The following is a 25,674-nucleotide window of genomic DNA, read 5'->3' as shown; positions in this document are numbered from 1 at the left end:
CCTGCACATGCAACATTTGGTTTAGGTGTACCCCACTATAGAAACTGCCACTCCATAGTCTCCAAAAGACACTCCATCAATGACTTAGGTACAAATAATACAAGCTCCCGATGACAGTGACCACCCAGGATCAAACCATGGATGGCAAGGCCGTATTAACGGTGTGACTCGTGTCACTGAAAGCTGGCTCTGTCTCGGGTGACTAAGCCTCCTTTGAAAAGTGTGCCTTTGATAGAAGATGTGGGGTCTGGGTGGCGATTTAGTGCTTGGATTTTAGAGCATTATGTGGTATTTTTCTATTTGTGTACAGAAGTCACTTCAAGCAAGAGAGGATGAGAGAGATCAAAGCCACGCCAAAGCCTTAAGATCACTCGTGTGTCAGCTGCTTTCTTTCGTAGATGAGGTGTTGGGTGAGGAGAAGGGCTCCAGGAAGTGCGCACTCCTGTGTGTGTCAGCCCAGAATGGTGTGGAGGGAACCAGGCTGAATAAAGTTATTTTGGTGATTAATTACTATTTTCAACCGAAGTCTTGGCTTAATTACCTGCTGTAAGTATGCTAATTTGGCCAGCTGTCTCTAGGTAGCTAACTTTACCCTTCATCTAAAAGCTTCCATCCAGAGTGGAAGAAGCCTTTCTGGAGGAAGGAAGAATGCCCATCACCAGAGGGGAAGTATGACTTTGTTTCAGGGCAGTGTTCACTGTCTTTTCTAACCCCCTTTGGATGAATGTGCAAATCAGGGTCCCCCAGATATTTTGACACTCCCCTTCCCCATCACCACGATGCCATCAAAACAAAGCGGGAAACAGATGGCTGCTGTCTGGGGCTTGAGTGGGTTGGTGGGTGAGATTAGCAGTGGCTCTTCACACCCTTGGAATATACTCTTGAAGGCTTTCATTTGTCTTTGAGCACAGCAATACTACTAACATACTACTAATACATGAGATATGATGTTTCTCTCTTGTGGTTCGGCTTTCTTGAGTGAAGTTAATGCAGGGATAACCCTGGATGTGTGTACTAAAATGTAGGTCTTAGTCTCTTCAGCAAGTGGTGTTGGGAAAGCCGGACAGCCACATGTAATTCAATGAAGTTAGAATACACCCTCTTACCATACACAAAAACAAACTCAACATGGCTTAAAGACTTAAACATAAGATATGATATCATAAAACTCCTAGAAGAGAACATAGGCAAAACTTTCTCTGACATAAATCATACCAATATTTGCTTAGGTCAGTCTCCCAAGGCAATAGAAATAAAGACAAAAATAAACAATGGGACCTAATCAAACTTACAAGCTTTTGCACAGCAAAGGAAACCATAAACAAAATGAAAAGACAACCTACAGAATGGGAGAAAATATTTGCAAACTATGTGACCAACAAGGGCTTAATTTCCAAACTATACAAACAGCTCATACAACTCAACAACAAAAAAACAAACAACCCAGTCGAAAAATGGGCAGAAGACCAAAAGAGACATTTCTCCAAAGAAGAAATACAGATGGCCGATAGGCACATGAAAAGATACTCAACCTCATTAATTATTAGAGAAATGCAAATTAAAACTACAGTGAGGTACCACTTCGCGCTGGTCAGAATGGCCATAATTAAAAAGTCTACAAATAACAAATGCTAGAGAGGGTGTGGAGAAAAGGGAACCCTCCTACACTGTTGGTGGGAATGTAAGTTGGTGGAGCCACTGTGGAAAACAGTATGGAGGTTCCTCAGAAAACTAAAAATAGAATTACCATATGATCCAGCAATCCCACTCCTGGGCATATATCCAGACAAAACTATAATACAAAAAGATACACGCACCCCAATGTTCACAGCAGCACTATTCACAATAGCCAAGGCATGGAAACAACCTAAATGTCCATCAACAGATGAATGGATAAAGATGTACATATGTACAATGGAATATTACTCTGCCATAAAAAACAAAATAATGCCATTTGCAGCAACATGGACACAACTAGAGATTATCATACTAAGTGAAGTAAGTCAGAAAGAGAAAGACAAATAACATGTGATTTCACTTATACGTGGAATCTAAAATATGACACAAATGAACTTATCTATGAAACTGAAACACAGACATAGAGAACAGACTTGTGGTTGCCAAGGGGGAGGGGGTTGGGAGAGGGATGGATGGAGAGTTTGGGATTAGCAGATGTGAACTGGTATATAGAGAATGGATAAACAACGAGGTCCTACTGTATAGCACAGGGAACTATATTCAATATCCTATGATAAACCATAAGGGAAAAGAATATGAAACAGAATGTATACATATATAACTGAGTCACTTTGCTGTACAGCAGAGACTGCCACAACATATTAATTCAACTATACTTCAAAGAAAAAATAATAATTGCTTAGTGGAAAAAACAAAAGCAAAAAACAAGAAAAGTAGGGCTTATTATTATGCAGGTGAGATCAGGAGACTACTGCCACTGAAAACAGCTTGTTATACTCACGGATCCCAATAGGAGGGGACACACCGTGACACGGGGGAGCCACATGAGGAAGATTCAGGGTCTGTCAGGAGGCAGAAGGAGAAGGGAACAATGTGGGCAAGGATCCTTCACTGTGGTTTCTGTGGAAGAATGGGTGAGGCAGATAAACAGGGTTAGGATTGGCTAGTTTGAATAATTTCAGTAGACTCTGGGGCACGGTAGCTGTCCCTAGTTGTCTGGTACCTGGCCCCAAGGTGATTATGGTGGGGGGGGGGGGGCGCGGGGAGGTGGGCGGGGAATGGCCCTGAGTGTGAGAGGCGCAGAGGAAGTGGTGAGGGTGTGGGCTCTGGCTTGGTCGGTTAGCATATGAAAGGCTCGCGCTCACAGCTGAGCCCTCCACTCTCTCTAGGAATCAGGTAACCACGGGAGGGGCAGCCCCTCCAGGGTCAGCAGGCTCCTACCTCCCCAAGTCAAAGCATCAGAAATACATGGTTAACATAACGTGGTCAGCATTCTGTGAGGACTGGATGTGTAACCTTGGGGCTTACTCGCTGAGTCTCAGTTTACTTCTCTGCTAAATGGAGTAATAATACCTGACTCTACTGTAATTGTTGAGATTGAATGAAACTGTGTGGGCGAGAGGTTGGCACAGTGGCCCCTGTCAAGTGCTTAATGAATGGCACACATGTTTGTTAGTGGGGAGATTGCGAGCTCTGGTTACAGAGTTTGAGTTGCTCTGGTTACAGAAGTTTGGGGGTTGTTTTGGCACTGAATGAGGAAGGGTGGATATGTTCCTTCAACACCTGATTCTCCTAGTTGGAAAGCAGCTTCCATCTGTACCCAGAAGTTTCCTTTTTCTTTTTATTTTAAATACTTGAAGAGATGCTTTGCATATAGGTGATGGTCTCACCTTCATGAATCCATAGGTTGAAATGAATCCGTTTACCCCAGAGAAACTTTGGATCCAGGAGGGTAAGAGGTTCCCTTAGTTTTCACCAAATAGATGAGGAGCCAAGTCATTTCTGAAAAGTCTTCCATGGATTGATTAATGGATCAATTTCCCATTAAGCTTTAGTAATAAAATCCATGATGCTAGAGAGAGTGAGGTTTGGGAATCTCTACATTTTAGTTCATCTCCCACTTGTGCAATTTCTTTCCTTCCTTCAATGAGTATTTATTATGTCTGAGGCACAGGGAGGAAGCAATTTACATAAAAGAATTTTGTGGAAGGAAGCAGGGCAAACGAAGCTCAGGATGCCTCACATTTTCTTGCTATGTAACTAGGGTTTGCTTCTATTTTAGATTTATCTCCATTTCCGTGAGTGTGTAGATGAAAATACCAAAAGAAGAAAATAAAGTCTGAGGCCAGAGAACGGCTGCCCTGAATAGTAATTAGTTTTAATTTTCCTTTCATTGCACCTGAGGGCTTTATCCGGCTTGTAATTATTCTGCAGTGTCTTCAGAACAAAGGGATGCTAGCTCTTGGATCTGTGGAACAATTGACAGCTCAACAACAGCAGATAATTAGGACTTGAAATAGTCCCCGCTCAGCTGACCCTGGCAGCCAGTCATCTTTCTCTGCCGCCCCATCTTCTCCTGATCCAAGGTCAGCAGCAGGTCAGGTTCAGATGCAGAGAGACTTCATACTACTACTGCTTCCCTTCATGTACCCTCCGACTTGCTCTTTGCAGTTTTTGTCCCAGTTCTATAACCCAGGACCTGGCTTTGAATTTCGGCCAATCGCTCAAGCATTCTGAGCCTGAGCTTCCTGGGGCAAGATGGGGCTAACGCACCCACAGTCAGAGGTACGCCTGAAAGAGATGAAGTCAGAGCGCCCCCGTCCCCCGGACTCTGGCCAAGCCTCCTCTTGGGCTGTGGTTGGGTCCCTCGGTGTACAGAGCACAGAAGGCGTCCTAGGCAAATGCACTGTCTTCCGTATCAGGCAGAGCTTTGACTTCTGCCCTGCTAAAGCGCACTGTGTGAGTCTCAAGAAGTCTTTTGCCTTTTTTATCTTAAAGCTACAGGTGGGCCAGCTGAGAAAACCTGCCCAAGATTATAGCTCCAATCAGAACCAGGGCCAGGCCTCCAGACCTTCTGCTGAGCTCACAACCCAGCCTCTTTCCTCTATATCTCCATTTTATCCCTGTGGGGGGCACGAAACCCAAAGGGACCCGCTTTAGTGGTTGAGATATTAGTGAGAACTCAACAACAGAACAAACACAGTTACAACAAACAAAACGAGAACGCTCCAACTGACGCTGGAGAAGATGCTCCAAGGACCTTCCACCTTCCGAACCCTTCGGTTTAGATCATCAAGGCAGACGGCCCACCCCGACCCATCTGCTCCTGGACTTGCTGGATCCTCAGCTACTGCAGTCCCCACTGCAGCTCTGCCCTGTGACCCCTCCCTCACCAAAGACTAACCTCTTGTGGCCAAAACGAGTGACAATTATGGTGGGACAGGGCAGCATCCAGCGTGCACCTTGCTTGCTCTGCGACTCCTGGTGAAATCGGGATGGCGTCCGGGAGGCGGGGCTTAATGATGCCGCACAGCGCCCCCTCTGGTCACCTGTGGGACTGCAGGCTCAGCGGTGGGAAACCAGGCAAGTTGGCCGCTCAGCCGCCTCCCCCCTCCCCAACTGTCTCCAACCCACAGCCAACATCATTGCTCCCGCTCTCAGGGGATCCCGTGGTGGCAGCTCCTATAAGCTCCCTGGTTACAGCCTTTCAATGTCCCTGAGGTAAAAGCAGAGCCTTTAATGTGCAACAGCAGTAGAAACTGGGCAACTACTTTGCAAAGAGCGCCCACAGCGGGCGGCAAGACGTAGTCAAGGTCAGAGGAAGGCAAGGGGTCATCTTCCCCTTCCCTGAACCAGAGTAAGGGTCAGCCTGTGGCAAGGGTCAAAGGTGAGAAGAGACGTGAAAAGGTGGTGTAAATGGTAACGCGTGAGACAGGCCCTAGGAATGGTTGTTATCCTAAAATCTTCAACTAAATCCTGTGCTAGGCAACCAGCCATGGAGGTGACTACCACAAGGTCAGAAGCAGCTGAGTTTACTCAGACGGCTGCGGAGTTCCCGGACCACATCCCTCAGCAGAGACAAAGAGACAATTCAGCGGTCCTTCGCTTCAATTAAAACATAACTGCAGGGCTTCCCTGGTGGCGCAGTGGTTGGGAGTCTGCCTGCCAATGCAGGGGACACGGGTTCGAGTCCTGGTCTGGGAGGATCCCACATGCCGCGGAGCAACTGGGCCCGTGAGCCACAACTACTGAGCCTGCGGGTCTGGAGCCTGTGCTCCACAACAAGAGAGGCCGCGATAGTGAGAGGCCCGCGCACCGCGATGAAGAGTGGCTCCCGCTTGCCCCAACTACAGAGAGCCCTCGCGCAGAGGCGAAGACCCAACACAGCCAAAAATAAATAAATAAATTGATAAATTAAAAAAAAACAAAAACAAAAACTCTACCATTTAGTGGCTTTAAAAAAAAACAAAAACATAACTGCAAAGGGCACGTTCAGCACATTCTATGCTCTCCCTGTCACACACCTCCTGTTTCCACTTCCCCATGTTGAAGGCCTAACCCCCAATGTAACTGTATTTGGAAATACTGTCTTTATGGAGGTAATTATTAGGGTTAAATGAGGTCATAACAGTGGACCCCTGATCCAAGAGGATTAATCTCCTTATAAGAAGAGACACCAAAGGGCTCCCTGCCTTCCCCACCGTGTACACACACCAAGGAAGGGCCATGTGAAGACACAGCGAGAAGGTGACCAGGTACAAGCCAGGAAGAGCTCTCACCAGAAACCAAACAGGCCAGAACCTTGCTCTTGGAATTCTAGCCTCCAGAATTGCAAGAAAATAAATTTCTGTTGTTTAAGCCACCCAGTCTGTGGTGTTTTGTTATGGAAACTCTAGCTGATTAAGATAAAGGTTAAAGGCAGGAGACACTTGTCCAAGTTAGGGGACAAGAAATGGGACTGGAGTGAAGACAGTAGCCTGTTGAGCAGATGGGAGATGGTAACCTGTTTTCAGGAAGACCTGGACACAATGAGGTACCATCACCCCACTCGGGGTCAGTGCTTTCTCAGAGGCACCCCGGCTTTCATGCTTTTAGACATTTGAATTCCTCTCCTAGAGTAACTCAAGCCATAAGGAAGTACCAACTTTGGATACCTCTGCTCCATGTTTTACAGTGTTCTTAACAGTGGTAAAATTAACAACGATATTCTCCCAGCATTTTTACATCTATCATCTCAGTTAACTCTCAGAGAAGACCTCTGAAGTAAAAGACTTAATTTTTTGTCCCTCAAACTTCTAGAATATTTGAAACCACATGACAAAAAGCTTGCATGCTTGAAATGCAACTGAAATTATAGGACCAAGGGAACGAGAAGTAGCTTAGAGCCAAGTGATTTCCAAGAGCAAAGGTTTTTCCTGAAGGTGGAGGTGGCTTTCCTGAGGGGCTTTGCTCTTATGGAGGGGAAGTGGGATGAGATGGATGACAAGGGAACAGTGGAGCAGGAGACAAATCCTTCTGGGGTCTGGTCTTGTCAGGAGCTATCACAGCAGCAGCTGGACTTTTTGGTCCAGGAAGCTGCCCTCAAGTCCCATGAGACACTTTCTTCCCTGTCAGGGGCTTCTCCCTCACCACGGACATTGCAAAAACATGACATTAAGGATCTCATTTTGTTGACAGCACTGCAGTTGCATGCTAGATAACGCAGTCACTTATTTTCCAGAATATAGACTTTATTTCTGAGGAAGCATATTTCCTGTAGGAATACTAAATTCCTACTGAGATTTGCCTTTGGAATGGACAACACACCAAGCTACATCACCAGACACCCAGCTCCATTATAACTGTCCAGGAATGCATGCTCCCTGAGTATGAAACGACTCGTTACTGATTAATTAGCAAAAGCCTTTTGAGCCAGGGGTGGTTTAATCAGTAAGTGTGTGCTGTGCTATCATGTGCATTCATGAAGACTGAAAGTTCCAGCCTTTCCCCCCTGAAACTCCCACGTCTCATTTTATCAAGGACTCAAATGTAGAGCAAAATGAACCACACATTCAAAATTTATGGGAAATAAAACCTTCTGGCAATGGAAAGGTACACTTTACATTCTGGGGTCATAGAAGTCTTCATGAGCAAAGGAGAAAAAAAGCATTTTCAGTAAATAGTATTCATCATCTCAGGACCCTGCCCTTTACTCTGGGAGAATAATTGTTTCTCACTCTGAGAATGATTAACAGGGATATTCCAATTCTGTCTCTGCCTTTCATACAAAGGCATGCGGACATTATGCTAGAATTTTTATGCTGAGAAGTTAAGTTATATTGTTTGGCAAATTAAGAAACTGGAAACATGACACACCTGTCACCTACCACCCCTGTTATTACCATAATCACTCATGTTAAGAGAAACGAGTTCCTGTTTTGGATTTCTACTGGGGGACAGGTTGATGGGAGGGATGGGTACTTGAGCTTTTGCCCTGGAAATTTTGCCTGAGCAAATCCTTAGGAGCGTTTCAATCACAAAGAAAGCAAACTTACAAGCTGGAGGAGGAAGAAGCTGCTAAGGCTGAGGTTTGGCGGCTGCTCAGGGAGCACATTCCACTCTTCCGAGCCTCCGAGGAGTGCCTTGCTCCTTTCCGGAAGGACTGAACTGCTCCCTCCCTCAAGGCGTCTTGCCGAATCACCCATCAAAGCCCATCAGCTGCCCCTGCATTTCCAGGTGGTGTGCATTTGGCTCAGATGAGCCTGGAGCATGGTGGATCCCTGTGAGCTGACTTGATCCAAACACTGCTCCCTGTTTTGAAGACCATGAGCTGCTGATCTTGGTGAGTTTATATTTAGTGATGTCAGGGGCTAAAGTCAGTTAAAAAAAGATTTGAATGTAAGGGGATAGAACCTTTTAGGAAGCAATTTGACAATAGCTAACAACAAAGATAAAAAGGTTCATGTATTTTGACTTAGTAGTTTTACTTCTAAGAATTTATCCTAAGAAAATAAGTAAGTTTACATTCCAGGACTTATTCACTCTGGTGTTGCTTATAATTGCAAAAATTTGAAACGACCCAGTTGCCTAATAATTGGAGGTTGGTTAAATATATTACAATAAATTCATCTGATGGAATGTTCCACAAAGACTTGGGAAACACCATATAGTTTTAAAAAACATAAAAAATAATATTTACAGTATAATTGTCATTTTGTAAGGAAATATACATGCATTTAGAATCGAATAACAGACATATAACCAAATTCAAATAGAATTCTGAGTGAGGAGATTATGGGTGATTTTATAATTTTTCTATAACCAATATTTATACCATTTGTATTCAATATCATAATGTTATTTGAAAATGGTTCCACTCATATGCTGGCTTTAAGTTCTCATTCCTGAGAGAGAATCTGGCCTTTCTGGGGCTAGCATGGACCCACCCAAAGTTGGAATTAGTAAAAAGAGAACTGGGGAGCTGGAAGAGAGGGCAGTGAGTGTGGTGGGAATGGCAGAAGTTGGGGTTTGGGGTTCTTTGCAGGGCAGCACTGGGCAGGGTTGGTGGGAGAGAGAAAGGCGCTGACTCAGAGTTCTCTGTGGGGAAGTGAGGTGACTTCCTTTCTGGGAGGATGGGAAGGTCAGCATGTCTTGCCCGGGGCCGCTGTCCTCTGACATGGGGTTATCATGAGTGTGGCAAAAACCCAACAGCCCTACATCCTGAGGAATGAGGTCAAGAGGTGAAGGAGGCAGCCCATGAAGGCACACGATTGCTCCATAGTCACTGGGTGCCCCTGAAGTGACTGTCACCTCGGGAGATGTGAGTTGATTTTCTCACAGTCCAGGCCCCACTCGCCTGAACCAGAATGACACCAACTGTGGAGACGTCATGAACAGGTCAAGGCCAACCACCGGTGATCCTGCTGACCCCTAAGGCTCTCACCCCAAGGTCAGTCCAATTTGTGACAGGCTGTGAGCCAGGAGGAAGATAATAGCGATGATATTTATATGCACTTCCCGGTTTACACGTAATTCCCGTGATGGTCCAGGTGAGGGGCTGTAGCATTCCTTTCAGAGAACAGACATTTACAGTCTGAGAAGAGCCAAGCTGAGGGCTCTGGGTCTCTAACTCCATCTGTGACACCCTCTGCTGCCTTCTGGTGGCTGGGATTATATTCAGCAAATGCAGATGGACAGCTGCTCTTTCAGCTACCACAAAATGGAGGGAAGAGCAGTGGTATTAATGAAGACTTAACTGCCCCTTTAAAATGAGTCCGGGAAGTACTAATGAATAACTTTGTAGATTCACTTAAGTCAACACCAGGAACCCAGAAGAGAGAATCAGCCATTTAGTGTAGACCTGCCAAAGGCAGGTGAAATGGATGTTCTTCACGCAGACTCAGGGTCTCGGTGGTCATCACCTGGTTGAATTTTCATTTGAAAATCAATGTTTTTGGAAAGCACATGACTTAAGGTCATGAAATTCAACCTCTGACCCAGCATAGCATCCCTAAAGCCCACCAGCCAGCCTCTGTTGAATACCTCCTGTGATGGGGACCTTGCTACCTCTCCAGGAGAACGGTTCATGTTTGCATAGGTATGGCAGGTAGAAAGCATGCCCACGGGACTGCAGCGTGAGGGTCATAAAAGAGCACTGGCTTGAAGGGAACGTGCCTCAGTTTCAGAGGTGGAGGGCAGGTAGCTGTAAGGATACCACATAGGATTACTATATCCAAATTTTAGAATTGTTTTAATCCTGATGAGCAAATACTATGTAGGAGATACAGAAGTGCTTGCATAGCCTTCTTTGTTAGTGAGAGTGGTGCTGGGTAATAATATTGGTCTAGTACACGGTTCATTATTTTGTAGATAAAACTAGATTCCTACTTCCCAATGACTTCTGTTAGCTTCTCATGCAAAGCTTTAATTATAGTATATACAGTACATCCATCTCAGCTCCTCTACGAGACAGTTTTTGCCCTCAAGGAATTGATAATCATAATCTAGACTTGGTTGGTAGCAGACTGTACGTGGGAAGCCAAGTGGAGTTACAGGTTCATTTATTCAGTTTGTTACTTACTATTTTATGAATAGTATGTGTCTCCCCGTTTGGATTGCATATTCCTTGACTGTAGATCCAACATTGAGCACACACAGTACCTCACCAGCATGTGCTTGGTAATTATTTGTAGAAAACTGCGTTGTACATAGCACATTGAACAGGTGCTGAAGAATTAATACAGTAAAAAATGACCAGCAAGCCAATCGTTTTATGTTAATAAAACATCATAATTTGAAGAGTACACTGCATTTATTTAAACCCATAAATAACATCTTAACACATGTAAAATTTTTGTATTTTTAAAGTGCTTCGAAAGATACTTATTTTTTTTAACAAGTGGAAAATAATGTTCTTTAAAAGACATCAAACTTTTAGTGGAAAATGATATTACCAGAAGCATGTAAGGATTTGTTCATCCTCTTCAAGAAATGGGATTTTTATGTAAAATATGTACGTAGCGCTGAATGCCAAAATGATGGGTATGTGTGGTTGGAATTAAAAATGAGATTTGCTAATAAACCCATCGGGATGGTGTCTTAAGTCAAGAACGACCCTGAGAGGGGAGAGGGAGGGGCGTTGGGTAATCAGTGCTTCCCGAGGTGAACTTCCTTGCCTTGTGATAGGTTTGTGTTAGTGGTCAGGACAGCCATTCAGACTGACAGTCCCCCGAACTTCTGCGGCTTCAGTGACAGGGACAGGAATGTGGTTGACTTGAATATTCTTCAGGCAGCCAAAAAAGGATTTCCACGAGGGAAGCTTCAGGGTTTTCAAATGAGCTGCAAGACAAAAGGAGAGGCATTTGACAGCTCATTCATACTGTCAAGTGAACGCACTCCCGTTAAGAAACGGTCTTATTAGAGCTAAAGGGACCTGGGCTCTCAGTCCTCTCCTGCTTTAAGCAGGCACCCAGCACACCCCCTGCTGTGAAAGGTCAGCCACAAGGCTACTCTGCACGTCCTTCAGAGGAGGAGATTCCACAGCCCTAACCAATAGATAATGACTCTGAACTCTAGTGCTTTTCATGGGTCATGGAAGACCCATAAAATTAACCACCAGACCATTTGGAGGCACATGAAACAACGAAGGCTGACAAGGCTCTTTCCAGGCAAAATTCCAGTCTTGAACTTGACTCCATCTCACCCTGCCTGATTCCCCCATTCTGGCTCCACAAAGCTTAATTAAGTCACCAAAACTAAGTGCCTGGAGGGGAGAGACCAGTTTCTCAGGCCCTTTTCTGATTCTTTGTGATATCAGGCTTCTAGGTGCATGCAGCCTCTTAGGAGAGGCTTATAAATGATAGGCTTGGGACATGAGAAAGCGGCAGCCACGTGGCCTGGGCTGCTGGGAAACGTTCTGTGGCTGGCAGTCGGGTTCCCCCACAAGCTGGAGAAAGAGTCTCACTGTCTACACGGTCCAGCCAACGGCTGCCCTGCTGATAACCCAACAAATGTGATGCCCCCACCCACGGGTTAAGATGGAGATGTTAAGAGTTGACGTGGGACAACAGGGGTGTAGAAGTCAGCACAGGGGTTACCTGGGACACCTCCAATGTGCAGGTGCTCCTGCGTGCGGGCAGTGGGGACGGGGTGCCGTCCAGCGGTGGAACTATAGTCTGCGTCCAGTTTCAGGTGCAGGATGTGCTGTTTTATGGTGACTGCAGGGAAAGAAAGCAGGTCAGGTCTATCACCTGAGAGCCCTGCCCACTGTATAGTGTCTACACCATGCATCATTACTGGCTTCTTTCTCACTCACTCCTGTCGGACCCGAGGGAGCGCGGCTCGCAGGAATTCCACCAACCTAAACACAAATTCAACGAATTTCTCCCCACCAGGTGCTGTTTAGGTGCTTCCACATATATTACAGAATCTAATCCTTAAAATGAATCTGTGAGGAAGATATCATCGCTCTCGTTTCTCAGATAAGAGACTGTGACCCTCAATCACTGAGGAGCTTGGCAACATGGCTTGGTTAGAAATTAAACAAGTTGGGATTCAAGCCCTGGTTTCCTGTCTCCAGAGGCCAGTGCTTATTTCACATGATCTCTGGTTCTTTCCAAGAAGACACTGACTGACTGCTGAAAACGGACTCCAAAGACAGTGGCTTTTGACTCTCCAAATAAAACTCCTCCGGCGTCAACAATCTTAACCAACTGCAATGCAGTTAGCTTTCAAATTAGCCAAGAGGCAGCTACTTTTAACAAAAGATATTTTAGCCAATACAGGTTAATGTATCTCCAAACTTGTATGCTCAAGTTATTCATAAAATAGCAGATTCGACTTGAGAGGTTATGCCTGTTCCCCGTCAAGTGGTTTGTCTAAATCGTTGGCATTAATATTAAATGTTGTTGAAAAAAATAACCCAACAATGAACTTTACCGATAGTAAGAGCAAACATTTACTGAGCACTTAGTACATATTGGACCCTGCTAAGCACTTCACATGCATTATCCCATTAATTTTCACAACCCTGGGAGGTGTACACTATTTTTACTTCCATTGTACAGATGAGAAAACTGAAGACAAAGAGAAATTAAGTAGCTTGCCCAAGGTCTCACAGGGCTGGAACTGAGACCTGACCTCTGTTCTTTGACTTCAGAGCCAAAATCTCAATCACAATGTTATGCTACCTTGAAAACAAACATAGCTTATCAGTTTGCTGGGTTCCAAAAAAAACTCAGTGTGTTATGGAGAACTGGAGCCATGAATTACATAAATACAACTGGAGTTGAGAATAGACATGTTCCCAGCACCTTAACCTGGTGGGCTGACCCTGGTCAGACACTAATGGATGGATGAACTGAGGGAGCGTTTGGGATGTTCGAGTCCAGATGGAAAGGGAGACTGTTTCAGTCTGTGAACAATAGGCTACTGGACGTCATACCTGTCACTGAGTGCCACTGTCCGTCACACAGAGATTGCTTTGGTGTGACCGATGTCAGGATCTCACCTGCCTCACTGCTCACAGAGGCCGTGACCTGGAACACACATGCATTTTCCTATTTCCTTCAGAAAGGCAGGTGGAGCCCACTTCCTGCCATCTTCCCTTCCCAGCCCTTGCACCCTGACCGCCCAGGAGCACTTGAAATATGGGTACACCCTCCCACACCAAGTGACCATAAAGGGACTAAGGCTTTGCAAGAATCTCTCTGTTGCACCCCTTTCCAGGCAAGCGAGCTGCAAACCCAGGGCCTGGCCTGAAGTTACTGCCAAAGGTAAGGAGCCTTTCCCACTGACTCCCTACCCCGGTCCCATCAGGCCCGACTCAAAGGTTACTGATTAGCATCGAAGATCTGCCTTAGTTATTAGCATGTGACAGTAGCTCTGTTTAGGAGGACGTGTACAATTTGGAAGGCAAAAACATTGGCTGAGGCCTACACCCGGCTGCAAGGGGCAGCCAATTATAATAATTCCACGAACGCAGGACTTAAAGAGGGTTCTCGTCCAAGGAATTCAGCAAGCTAACTGACTGAGTTTGCACTGGGCACGTGTCAGGGGTCAGGCACTCAACGTGCTGTTGTGCAGAATCCCGCATTCCCACTCTGGGCCAGGATTCTCCAGGGCCTGAATCAAGGTCAATGAAATGAGAGGACTAAAATAAGCATGTTGATAAATAATTTACATCTAATTTGCATGTAAGCAGACAGTGCAGCCTTTTCTCAGGCAATTTTCAAGCTAAACAGTGTCACGGCTGTTAGGAAGGTTATCAGGTCTTGATTTCGTTTTGGGGGGATTATTTCCTATCCAGAAGCTCTCACCAAAGATGCTCCCCAACCCCTCCCCTGAAAAGCCAGCTTTGTCTGAACCACCGTTAAGCGTAGTTCCTTGCTTCTCGGGCCCGCAAGAGGCCTGCTCAGACTTAAAGCTGTAACTTAAATAAAAAGTGTCCAAGAGTTTTGACTACTGTATTTTATTCTGAGAGTTCTCCCTCACATTCAATAAACTGGAAAGATGAAGGTAAAAGAAAATGCTATATTATCAATCTTTGCTTTAAGGCCTTAACTAAGAGAGGCTTCCTGGAAGGATTTGGTTTGAAAGAGATTGTTTTGAAAAGGAAAGAGATTAAAAGTGGGTGGCGAACATAAGGTATTGAGTAGGCCTGTGAGCAATGGGAAAGACGGAGCAGCAAAAGCACATGGCTGAAGAAGGGAGCCATGAAAAGCTAAAGGAAGGCTGGGTGGAGACCCTGTGGCCAGCTTGGCTGCAGGGACCAGAAGGGCTTGGTGAGCTGTGTAGAGAGGATAAGGGGAATCTGAAACTGAACCAGCAGATGCGGGGCATGGGCATGGGTGTGACATGGTGTAGATGGCTGGTGAGAAAATCCATCCCATGAATTCTGGTGCTGCCCTTATGAATAAAAGTAGAGGTGTGACAAGGGTGAAGGGGAGGTGAGAAAAATGAACATTTATTGAGTATATGGCAGCTTCTCTTCTCTTGACAAAAGCCCTTAAATATAAGCCTCATTCTCCACATTTTAAAGATAAAGAAATTGAGTCTGAGAGAGGTTAGGTAACTTCCCGAGGGCCCTATAAATAAGTGGTGGAGCTGGAATTCAGCCCAGCTTGTTTGAATTTGCCCAATTTTAAAGATGAAGAACAGAAAACATGATGACCAAATTACTTAAGGAAAAGGGTAAGTTAGCCCTGAAGTCAGGCCTCTTAAATACAAGATTGGATTCTACTCTCTACCATAACTCTACCTACCATGGTCTCCAGAAGTGGAATCTGGTTCTAATATAAATTCACACACCCTTCCCATGTCATCCGACAGCTACACACCTTTCCTGACTCCATATAAACACATAAGTGCTCCCCGGGTTGACTTCCGATGTGAATTAGAATTCCAGTGAGACTTCTCGGGCGAATGCTGAAAACAAGCTTAAATTCTGGCCCCAAAAGCACGGAGTTAGCTTTCAAAACAAAAATAAACACATAATAGTTTAAACATCATAATTCCAAAAAAACGATAAGAGTTCTTCAGAATCAAAGCTATAAAGATATAAAGTCTTCCAAACTGCTCCTTACCTAGAATGACATGACCTCCTTCTTGAGAAAAATAGATGCCTTTCTCCAAAGAGCCATCCAAGCAGGGAGACACCCCAAAGCTTGCAGAAGCGGTGTCCAGGGGTTTCAAATCCAACTGAAAGTTCCTCAGGCACCCCACAAAGCTGTTTTGGGGGAGGGTCTGCAACCAAGCAGAAGAGAAAGCAAACTGTATTTCCCACAACTCCCAGAAATCCATGTGCAGCCAAGGTTAAGGGCAGGGGCAGTTGTCCAAAAAAGGAGGAAGGAGGGGGATTCATCCATCCTGCTTCCAAGAGTCAGGTGGGCTTGACTGGCTCCATTTTGGCTCCCTCCACGGTGCCGAAAAACCCAGATACCAGGTGCTTGGTGGGTGGTCGAAGTTTGAAGGTGCCACCAAACCAAGGGCAGGGGCAGGGGCAGTGGAGATGGCTACCTAGTGTGGAAACAAGAATACAGAGGGTGACTTGACCCTGGGCCACAGTCCGAGCTGCAACAGGGAAAATTTCCACCTTGCTGTTCACAGATCTCACCGTCTCTTTGCAGGTACAAAATACTTCTTAGGGTTTCATGAGCCTGTGTGATAGCTTAATGCAGGGTGGCTGGCTGAAAAAAGAGGCCAAAACATTCCTAAAATAATGAAGTGTAAAAAAGCTCCCCACACTGTTGGGCCCAGTGCACCATCAACAAATCACGAATGCCTCAGGGTTAAGATCAGACACAGGGTGCGGGATCAGGGGGCTTGTGTGGAGCCCCCATGGCTGCCTAAAGCTGGCCTGAAACAAGGGCTCCTCACCTGGGGCTCAGGGATGAGCTTCTGGGGTTCTCTGACCCCTTAAATTATATACCAGATGTCTGTGTATTTTCCTGGAGAAAGGGGCTATAACTTTCATGAAATTCTCAAAAAAGTTAATAAATCACTGAATAAAATCCCTCTACTGTCTTATGGAGTAAATGCCTTTAGGACTGTGGAATCCTACACGACGGATGCAAGACATGATAATTTTAAGGGAATCTAGTGGTATTATAGATGCATGTGGTGTCAGCGTCAACAACAAAGTACTGATTGGGGCCCCTAAGAAATGTTAGTTTCTTCAGATTTGCCATCACGTATAACAAAGAGTCTGTATCTGACACCACGCTCAGGCTCTCCAGTTCAGGCCATAACCTAACACGGAATCACCAAAGACTGGCTGTACGTTTTGGTATTTGGAGGCAGCCACTGGTTGATTGGATGTTGCCCACCCTTTGAAAGGATATGGAGGAGGGTATTCCAGTGGTTTGCACCCTCAGGTTGAAGGAAGGCTGCGAATAGGACCTTGCTTGTAAAGGATGTTGTAAATGGGGTGCTACTGATTGTCTCAGATTTTAGGATGTTGAGTGTGATTTACCCGAGTCAAAAGAGCACCCAAATTGTGCCCCTGAATCACTACCCCATCCTGTGATTTCTCTGAGAGGGAAAAAGGTACAGAGGTTGCAGAAAAGCAAACATTGAGTATCCTCTTTAGCAATTATTAATATGTTATACGTTATATATGTATTAGATACCATAATACATATACTATATTATGTTATATATTATTTATGATACATATATAAAAGTTATTATATACAACAAAGTAAAACAGTACTTCGACTTGCTGGGGCTTTGGCCCAAACCACAGTGCAGAACTCAAGTGGGCCAGGCTGAGCCCTGTGGAGACACCAAGGTCAAGGCCAGGTTAGCCTGACCGCCTAGAATCCACGCTGGCAGAAGTGACCTGCTTTGATTACGTCCATTTCTGGCTCAGATTTGAGTCTCGGCCCTTCCCCCGAGCTGCTAGCACACATCACACCAGAATGGGCACCAGTGGAGTGGGAAGGGGCAGGAGGGGCTCAGCGCCTGGCAGCACATTTGGAGGAGGACAGTTCCTGGGCCGGAGCTGTTGACGGGCCATCTTCACTTTGTGGGCAAAAAAGGCAAATCTGGGAGAAGAGTGACGGGGGGGTTCAGCCACCCCAAGTAATCAGGTGCAGTGAGCACTCTGGCCATGTGGAGAAGACAGGGGGAGGGCACCCACAGAACGCCACCCTGGGGCCACGGCCCCATTGGAGCCTTTGAACCTGACAAATCCTGGTACGCACCCTTCCTTCTTGGGGACAGACAGACTTGTGACTTTCTCCTTAGCCCAAATTTTCCCCAAGTTTGGTTCTTGAGATAATTTTATTTTAGTCACCAAATAACATTAAAATACAGATTCAGTTATTAAAATAATTTAAAGTATTTTGATATCCTTGAATATATGGTATAACTATAAAGCTTATAGGGTGACGTGTTCTTATCTGTGGCTCTGAAGCATAACTATTTACCTTTGGTTTCCCTGATGGAGACGATCCCAGGTAAACGGGTGCTCTGAGGCTGACGGTGGAATTTCCGGGCAAACTTCCCGCCCGGGCCCTCAGACCATCCACAACCAAGCGCCCCCTTTCTCCATCTTGCCCAAATGCCACCTTAAGGATAAAGAAAATAAGTTAATCGTATTCTTACCTTTGACAACAGGCATTGTAGTTTATTAGTGGTCACAGGAAATTTTTTTTTTAAGTTTTTCTGTCCCTTCAAGTAGCTTTGAAAAATCAGAGAGTTTTCCCCATAGTATTGTCACCACCATCATCATCATTTTGTGAGATTATGTCAGATATTAAACAGAGTGAGCTTAAAACATGAACTAAAAAAAAGATTTCTCAAAAGTGAACAAAAATACGTAAGTGCCTGGAAACTTATACAAAAGCTAAATAACTGGAGAACCAAAGGATCATAAATGAACATACATCCATGCAACAGAGAGGAAGGAAGGGAGTGTGCAGAGCTGAGACGGGAGAAGGTCACATGCTCCTCTGAGCAGGGGTCCTGGAGCAAGGGGCCAATGGCTACTCCTCTTCCAACAAGAGGATCAAGCATTTTAAACTCTTTGCTAGAAGTCAGGATCCCTGGGCTCTGGTGTGAACTCTGCCACCTCATGGCTACGAGACTATTCACTAATGACTCCCCAGTGTAGATGCCCAGCTGTGACCTCTGGCCTCTACTGTCTACTGACACCTGGGCTTGAATGTCTGATAGGCAGCTCAACCGCAGGATGTTGACAACAGAGTTCCCATTCTTGCCCAGCAACACCCACCTCCTGCCCATCTTCTCCCTCTCAGCAAAGGTTCCACTATTGACCCAATCACTGGCCCAAAATCACAGGACTTGATGTTGACTCCTCTCTTTCCATCAGCCAACCCTCTTGGCTCTGCCTTTAGAACACATCCTGGGTGGTCTACTCTCTCCCCCTCTACCTCAGCCTCTTGAACCAAAGGCAATAGCATCCATCTGTCTACTTACTTCTATTTTTACTCCCTTTTAGACACTTTAGCTAAAGAGGGTTTTGAAAATATCAATCTGTTTGTGTAACGCTCCTTTTTTAGCTTCTCTAAAAGCTTCTCTAAGGCTCTCTAAAAGCTTCAGAGAGACTCAGAATAAAATCCCAAATCCTCACCTTGGCCTTCAATGCTTAATGACCTGGGCCTGCCTCACTCTTTTTTTATTTATTTTATTTATTTATTTATTTTTGGCTGCGTTGGGTCTTCGTTGCTGTGCATGGGCTTTCTCTAGTTGTGGCGAGTGGGGGCTACTCTTGATTGCAGTGCACTGGCTTCTCATTGCGGTGGCTTCTCTTGTTGCAGAGCATGGGCTCTAGGCGTATGAGCTTCAGTAGTGGTGGCTCGCGGGCTCTAGAACACAGTCTCAGTAGTTGTGGTGCACGGGCTTAGTTGCTCCACAGCATGTGGGATCTTCCTGGACCAGGGCTCGAACCCGTGTCCCCTGCATTGGCAGGTAGATTCTTAACCACTGTGCCACCAGGGAAGTCCCCCTGCCTCACTCTTGAATCCCACTTCTTATCCTTTCTGTTCTGTTCATTCAGCTAATTCCTAACTTAGGGTCTTTGTACTTGCTGTTCCTTCTGCCTGGAAATCCTTCCTATAACTTTATATGATTGTCATCTTTTGGAGGAGGCCTTCTTTTACTGCCCTATTTGAAACAGTCTCCCTACTCGGCCACTTCCTTACCTTGCTTTAGTGTTTTCTCAAAGCAGTAGCTGACATTATATTGGGGATTTTTTTGTTTATGTGCTCCAGGATGGCAGCTTATTACATATTTGTTGAATGACTGAGTGAGTGTAACTTGTCAAGTCACTTAAGTTTTCTGAGTTCAAATTCCCTCGTCAGAAAAAAAAATACATAGGTCCCTTCTCGCCTTAAACTGTATTTCTTTAACCCTGGGACGCCTTCAGGCAAGAGCTGAGATGCTAGGGATGTGGGTGCTTACACCTGGGCTACAGAGAAGGCATTCCAGACTCACAGGGGGCCTGGAGACTGGAAACTGTCCTGAAGGAGAGAAATGGTCCAGGGAGCAAAGGGTGGGAATAGGCAAGGGGAGTGGTGCAGCCCAGGGAGGTGCATGGGGGGTTGGGGGTGGCGGGTAAAGAAGCAGGGAGGAAAGCCCGTCTTGGCATTTAGGATGACATCCACACATGGCACGTGCAGGAGTCTCTGGGGCTGAGGTGCTGGGGCGCTCGGTGCCTCTGACCACATGAGCTCTCCCAGTGCTTGTGCCCTCTTGCCGGGAAGAACGCTGAGACTCCCGTCTTCAGCTACTCGGCAGTGAACTTGGCCCCAGCAGAGGTTCTAGGGCAGCCCCAGCTCTCACCGTGTGCCACTTCCCGTCACTGCACTTCTCTTTGCTTTTGAGCTTCAGTTGTTTCCCTCCTGCTCCCAGTGCAAAGACCAGACGTCCTTTCGAAAGGTAAAGAGCCATAAAGGAGTTCTTAGTGCCTGTGTAAAACACGAGCCCTCTGGACGCCGTTGTCTGCAAGTCCACGGCAAACTGTGACCTGTGGGGAAAAGAAAGCAAAAGGCGAAGAAGGAAAATAAGAGGTTTTTAGTGTTTCTTCAAATCTCCAAAGCTGGGAGAGACAGTGAGAAGCAAAACCCTACAACCTCATTATTTAAATGAATAAACTAAGGCACTGATTGATTAAACGACCCGTCTCTTTGGGAGTTTTTAAAAGCCATTGTATTTCAACTGGTAAAAGTTTTGTTGTATAATTTCCTTACCATATTGGGAAATAAGAGGAAGTTTTATGACAAACTCAGCTAGTGGCATTAAGTCCCAGCACATGGCAAGAAGGAAGATGCCTTACTTTAAAAAAAAAAAATCTACATTTTAGAAAATTATGGTAAAAATATACCAAACATAAAGTTTACCATCTTAACCATTTTTAAGAGTACAGTTCAGTAGTGTTAAGTACCTTCACATTGTTGTGCAGCCAATCTCTGGAACTCTTTTCACCTTGCAAAACTGAAACTCTCTACACATGAAACAACAACTCTGCATTCTCTCCTCCCCCCAGCGCCTGGTAACCACCATTCTGCTTTCTGTCTCTATCAATTTAACTATTCTAGGTGCTTCATAGAAGTGGAATCACACAGTGTTTGTCTTTTTGCAAATGGCTTATTTCACCGAGCAGCCTTGATTGTTAAACCCAGTGAATATGCTTTCTACTTTGTATACATGCAGGGAGAGGAAAGTTGTGAGGAGAAGTCGGGGGACAACTTGAATAACAAGGATTTGATTTAAGCATCAGGTAAGCATTTTCTTCCCGTAAGACATATTTAACACAGTGGCACAGAAGTCCAGATCCACCTACCCTTCTCCCACCTACCCTTAACGTTTCTCGGACCTTAATACCTCGTCTATGGTGGAACAGGAATTAAGCAAGCATCATGCAGTAAAAGCAGAGAGTGAAAGTTAATATTCCTTTGCATGATGGTTACATATCATAGGTACGTGTGGTTAAGCAAGCTTTACTTTCTATGCAAACTCACATCCATCCATCCATCCATCCATTTATTCGTTCATTCAACAAATATTTAATGAATGGGTCATATGTACAAGGCACCATGGTGGGTACTGGGAACGCAGTGATGGATGGTTCATTCTTTGAGTGGTTTGTGGTGTGTAGGTGCCCTGAGGGGGTGCCTAAAAGTGTACTGGGAAAAGGTAATGGGAGATATGGGTGTCAATAGGCTATCATCAGGGACTTCCCTGGTGGTCCAGTGGTTAAGACGCTGCGCTACCACTGCAGCGGGCATGGGTTCCATCCCTGGTTGGGGAACTAAGTTTCCACGTGCCATGTAGCGCAGCCAAAAAAAGAAAAAAAAAAAACGGCGGTCATCACCCATTCCTTGTGGTTTGTGTCCAAGTGCACACCAGACTGAGGGCAGGAACAGGGTCTATCCTGCTTAAAGCTGTATACCCAGTGCATGATACACAGGAGGCCCTCAAGAAATAGTTACTGAATTGAATTAAATGGCAAATGGAAAATGCTGGCAAATGGAAAATGCGGAGGCAGAATCAGGAAGTGGAAGAAATAATTACACTGTTACATCTCTTTGCTTTTTAATACTGTGAGGCTGAGCAAACACGGACATGCACTTTCATTCTTCAGATCTGCAAGTTTCCTTGAGGCTATAGTTCTTCAGAATGCAAAAGAAATCTATATTTGTGAAATTAAACCAACCCAATGGTGACACGGCTCAGTATTTCTCTTGGTGTAGCTGTGTATTAGTGCGGAGGTTTGGAGAACAAGGGTTAGCCAATTTAAGGAGGATAGTAGAACTTGCTACAGAATGAATGTACTTTACGTATGTGGGCTTGGTTATTAGACTTGACATTTGCTTTCCAGAATTATTTCTTCAAGCAATTTTCTTTCAGAAAAGACTAACTGACTAACACCCAAAAATGACATCAGTAGCTTCAAATCCTGGCATATGACACTGTAGCTATGAGTCTTTATTGCTGGAGGATAGGAGGGAAAGGCAGAGAGCAAAGTAGCATTTTTATACATTCACCAAGAGGTTAAAATAGTGGTACAGGGTTTTACAGGAGATGCCAAAAGTTTCCAGAATAGAAACCAGAATGAGAATAATAGAATAGTCCAAATCCTGCAACATCCTGAAAATATACTCTGATTGCTACAATACTGGGGACTAAAATAATTTTTAAATTATATTTACTAAGGATTATTTTTTTCCCGCTTTCCTTTAAGAATGTTACTTTTTCCATTTATTATATATAATTCAGTGTTGGACAGGAAGATGCTGGGGTCGAATCATCAGAAGAAGCCGGATAACTCACCACAGTGAATGTGCTGAGAGAGAAGATGTAAGAAAGGGGCCACGGAGGGAGGGGGAGGGCAGAGGCAGGGGGGCCGGTGGGTGGGGAGGCCGGGAAGAGGACAGCGTGGGCAGCATCTGCAGGGAGACTGTTGTCATTACGGTCAGCTTGACCAACAGAGCAGTGATGCGGAGTGGAACAGCCCCGGGAGGGGCTGAGAGGGTCACCGCTTCTGCCATCTGTCTGTCTCTGACTAGCACAGTTTTGGCAAATCAGGGATCCCCCGAATTTCCATGGGTCTACTGGAGTTGCCAGCAGCTGGCCGAGGGTCTCCTTTAGAACTCGGCCCCTCCCCTTTCCGGCCTTCACACCTGCCTGTGAATCACGCACTTGCTTACTGAGCGTGCCTCCAAGGGCCAGCTCCTTACAAGCAATGACCTCTCCTCCCTGCAAGGGAAACATTATCAACCCCACTTAACTGATGAGGAAATTGAGGTTCGAAGAGGTGTAGCAATTTGCAAAAACATGTGAGTCAGGCACAATTATGCCAAGTTTATGGAGAGGAAGCTGAGGCTTAGAAAAGTTGAACAGCAGCCTGCGGCGGCCGTGGAGCTGCCACTCAGAGTTCCCTTCAGGAGACCCTGCGGCGGGGGCATGGCGGCCTGGCAGCCCGCAGCTGCCACGCTCTCAGAACCAGAATGGCACACAGGTGACCCCCAGCCAAGCACCGAGCTCAGCGGCAGAACTAGAGCCGGGCCATCGTGCCCAACACTGGACTCTGCTATGGGGTGATCTTTGCTTGTGATGCCCACCGGCCTGCCTGAGTCCCTTGGAGCTTTCCTGCTGTCTGACGCTCGTCCCACCCACGCCTGCCTTCCCCTCTCCTTTCACAGGCCTCAGGCCTGTGTCTCAGCTGAAGGCTCTCCTTGCCAGCTTCTGCTCTCCCCCTTTTATTCTGCACAGGAATAATAACTCTCTTGCACATCTGATCCCATCTTGACCTCTGCATCCCCAGGACCTGAACTGGCCTGTGGCCTGAGGTCACGCAGCCAGCAAGTGGCTGAGTGGGTGGATTGAAAGCCAAGGTCTTAAAGCCAGGTCTTTTGGACCCCTGGGCCACTCTGCCTCTGTAGAGAAGTCGTAAAGGAATTTTGGGCACCTTTTTATTTATGTCTCCTTCGAATCACGTGAAAATGACAAGCCTTGTTTTCCTACTTTTTTTTTCTGACAGAATTAATATCTCTGCTCATTCCCTCCTCCCCAAAAGAGATGCAACTTGTTAGCACAAAAAATCCAAATGTATTCTCTAAAAATGATGGATCTGGCACTGAGTCTTCCTAAAAGAATGATATTCCTCTAACTGTAGAATGCAGGAGAAGAAAGGTGATTTATCATAGAAATAAACAGCACTTTTGGAAAGAAATATCAGCCTTATTTTTAGAACACCGTCAATTCTAAACCAGAGCCGAGCTGATCGTTTCAGCCTCTGAGCAGCACGTGTCACGGGTGCCTCCCAGTTGCGGGGAGGAAGCAGGCTCGGGCCACCAGGCTCTCTGTCTCAGGTAGGCCGGCACCCCTTCTCGCAAACGTGGTAGTGCCCCCTTCATTGGTGGCAGGTGCCTGCTGTCGTGCCGGCTAGCCTGCCCTAGGGTAGAATCAGATTCTGAGCTGGCTTGGGGCAGGAAAATGAAATAATACCTGGGTTTCAGCGACTCCTGGGGAAGCATGAATAGCAAGTGGCTGGTGGGACTGTCCCCAAACCTGAGGGCTCCGCGGCTGGCCTGGGCCTCTGGAAGTGGTGGGCAAGACTGGGCGTCTCCCCTCACCTTCAAGCTCCTTGGGGAGGCGGCTGGTATGTCACGCAGTGGCTGTGTGGGAGAGGAACAAAAAAATCAGGACAGCTGATTATCAGGGGGAAGAGTTGGAAAATGCCTGTCTTGCTAAGTGCCTTGCTCAGTTTTGACTTTTGATCCTAAGAGCTGAATTCAATAGAGATGAATTCATCTTTGGGGAGGATGCATGTTATTCCCATCCTACACAGGTCTGCTATACGTGGGACCAGTGGATACCCAGAACACCTCTCCTCCGCGGAGCTTTGGAAGAACCACAGTGTCCCTCAAGAGGACCAGCAGATGGCCAGCAGCACTGAGGCCCACACAGCCAGCCAGTGGACCTGGAGCCGCCAATCTGCCATCTCCCCTCCAGGCCATTCACTTGGGCTTTAGCAGCAGGGCCGTGAAAGAACCCAGAGAACAGGAGGGGACCACAGCCTGACCCCACTATCCTCAGAGTTGACCCCCACACAGAAGTCTGTCCTGACCTGGATGCTTTCAACTTTTTAACAGGAATGAGTTTTAATGCAGAAAAACAAGCATAATAAACATCAAATGAGACTAGAAAAGTTGTTGGAAGGAACTGAGACTCTCCAGCCCTTCCCCCTCTTTTCTCTGCTGCAAAGCCCAGATTTTGATGAGGGGTCCACAGTCCCTCCCATGGGGCTCAGGGCTCAGTGGGGCTCTCCATTCATGGAAGCCAGTGATGGGAATTCTCCCTGCTGGGGATTGGTTCAGGAACGAGCATGTGACACCCTCCTGGCCAATGAGCCTTAAGAGGTGGTCAGGGGGCGGGGCCTCTGAGAACCGTTTCCTTCCAGAGGAGAGAGAAAGCCACAGATCTGTGCTTCTGGTGAGGAAACGTCCTGTCCGTAGCCCCGAACTGTGTGGGATGGAGCCAGGATGGCTGTGGGGAAGCAGAGACCAGTCCCGCGGGGCCAGGCCTGCAGCACACCCATCCTCAAGCTGTCCCTTAATGTGACACTATAGATCCCCACAGAGGGTTAAGCCCTAGCAGCTTAAGTCTTCCTAACAGATTCAGATTCCTTCAGGATCAGGTTTTCCAACCTGACCAGATTCCTGGATAGGGTGCTCGGGATGCAGACTTAAT

At 46.1% G+C, this 25,674-nt stretch overlaps 1 protein-coding gene and 1 long non-coding RNA gene across 3 annotated transcripts in view; one reads left to right on the top strand and one right to left on the bottom strand.

Moving 5' to 3' along the window:
* Nucleotides 1-8,013: 8,013 nt before the first annotated feature.
* Nucleotides 8,014-25,132, top strand: LOC137776814 (uncharacterized). The gene is made up of 4 exons (XR_011076327.1): nt 8,014-8,299; nt 21,133-21,199; nt 22,699-22,779; nt 24,773-25,132. It is a non-coding gene; the product is annotated as an uncharacterized lncRNA (long non-coding RNA).
* The window catches only part of LAMA3 (laminin subunit alpha 3), a 244,295-nt gene continuing 229,346 nt past the window's right edge, over nt 10,726-25,674 (bottom strand). For both annotated transcript variants that reach the window (XM_068563499.1, XM_068563500.1), the window contains 8 exons: nt 24,430-24,599; nt 20,263-20,446; nt 17,886-18,026; nt 15,540-15,699; nt 15,294-15,424; nt 13,400-13,493; nt 12,054-12,173; nt 10,726-11,295 (listed from right to left, as the gene is read on the bottom strand). In XM_068563499.1, the coding sequence (XP_068419600.1) occupies nt 11,150-11,295; nt 12,054-12,173; nt 13,400-13,493; nt 15,294-15,424; nt 15,540-15,699; nt 17,886-18,026; nt 20,263-20,446; nt 24,430-24,599 (1,146 nt within the window). In that variant the 3' untranslated portion in view covers nt 10,726-11,149. The remainder of the gene's footprint in view (nt 11,296-12,053; nt 12,174-13,399; nt 13,494-15,293; nt 15,425-15,539; nt 15,700-17,885; nt 18,027-20,262; nt 20,447-24,429; nt 24,600-25,674) is intronic.

The sequence above is a fragment of the Eschrichtius robustus genome, chromosome 14 (assembly GCF_028021215.1).
Source record: "Eschrichtius robustus isolate mEscRob2 chromosome 14, mEscRob2.pri, whole genome shotgun sequence".
NCBI classification, from domain to species: Eukaryota; Metazoa; Chordata; class Mammalia; order Artiodactyla; family Eschrichtiidae; genus Eschrichtius; species Eschrichtius robustus.
Note: the sequence above shows the minus strand (reverse complement) of the source record. Positions and strands in the feature narration are given on the sequence as shown.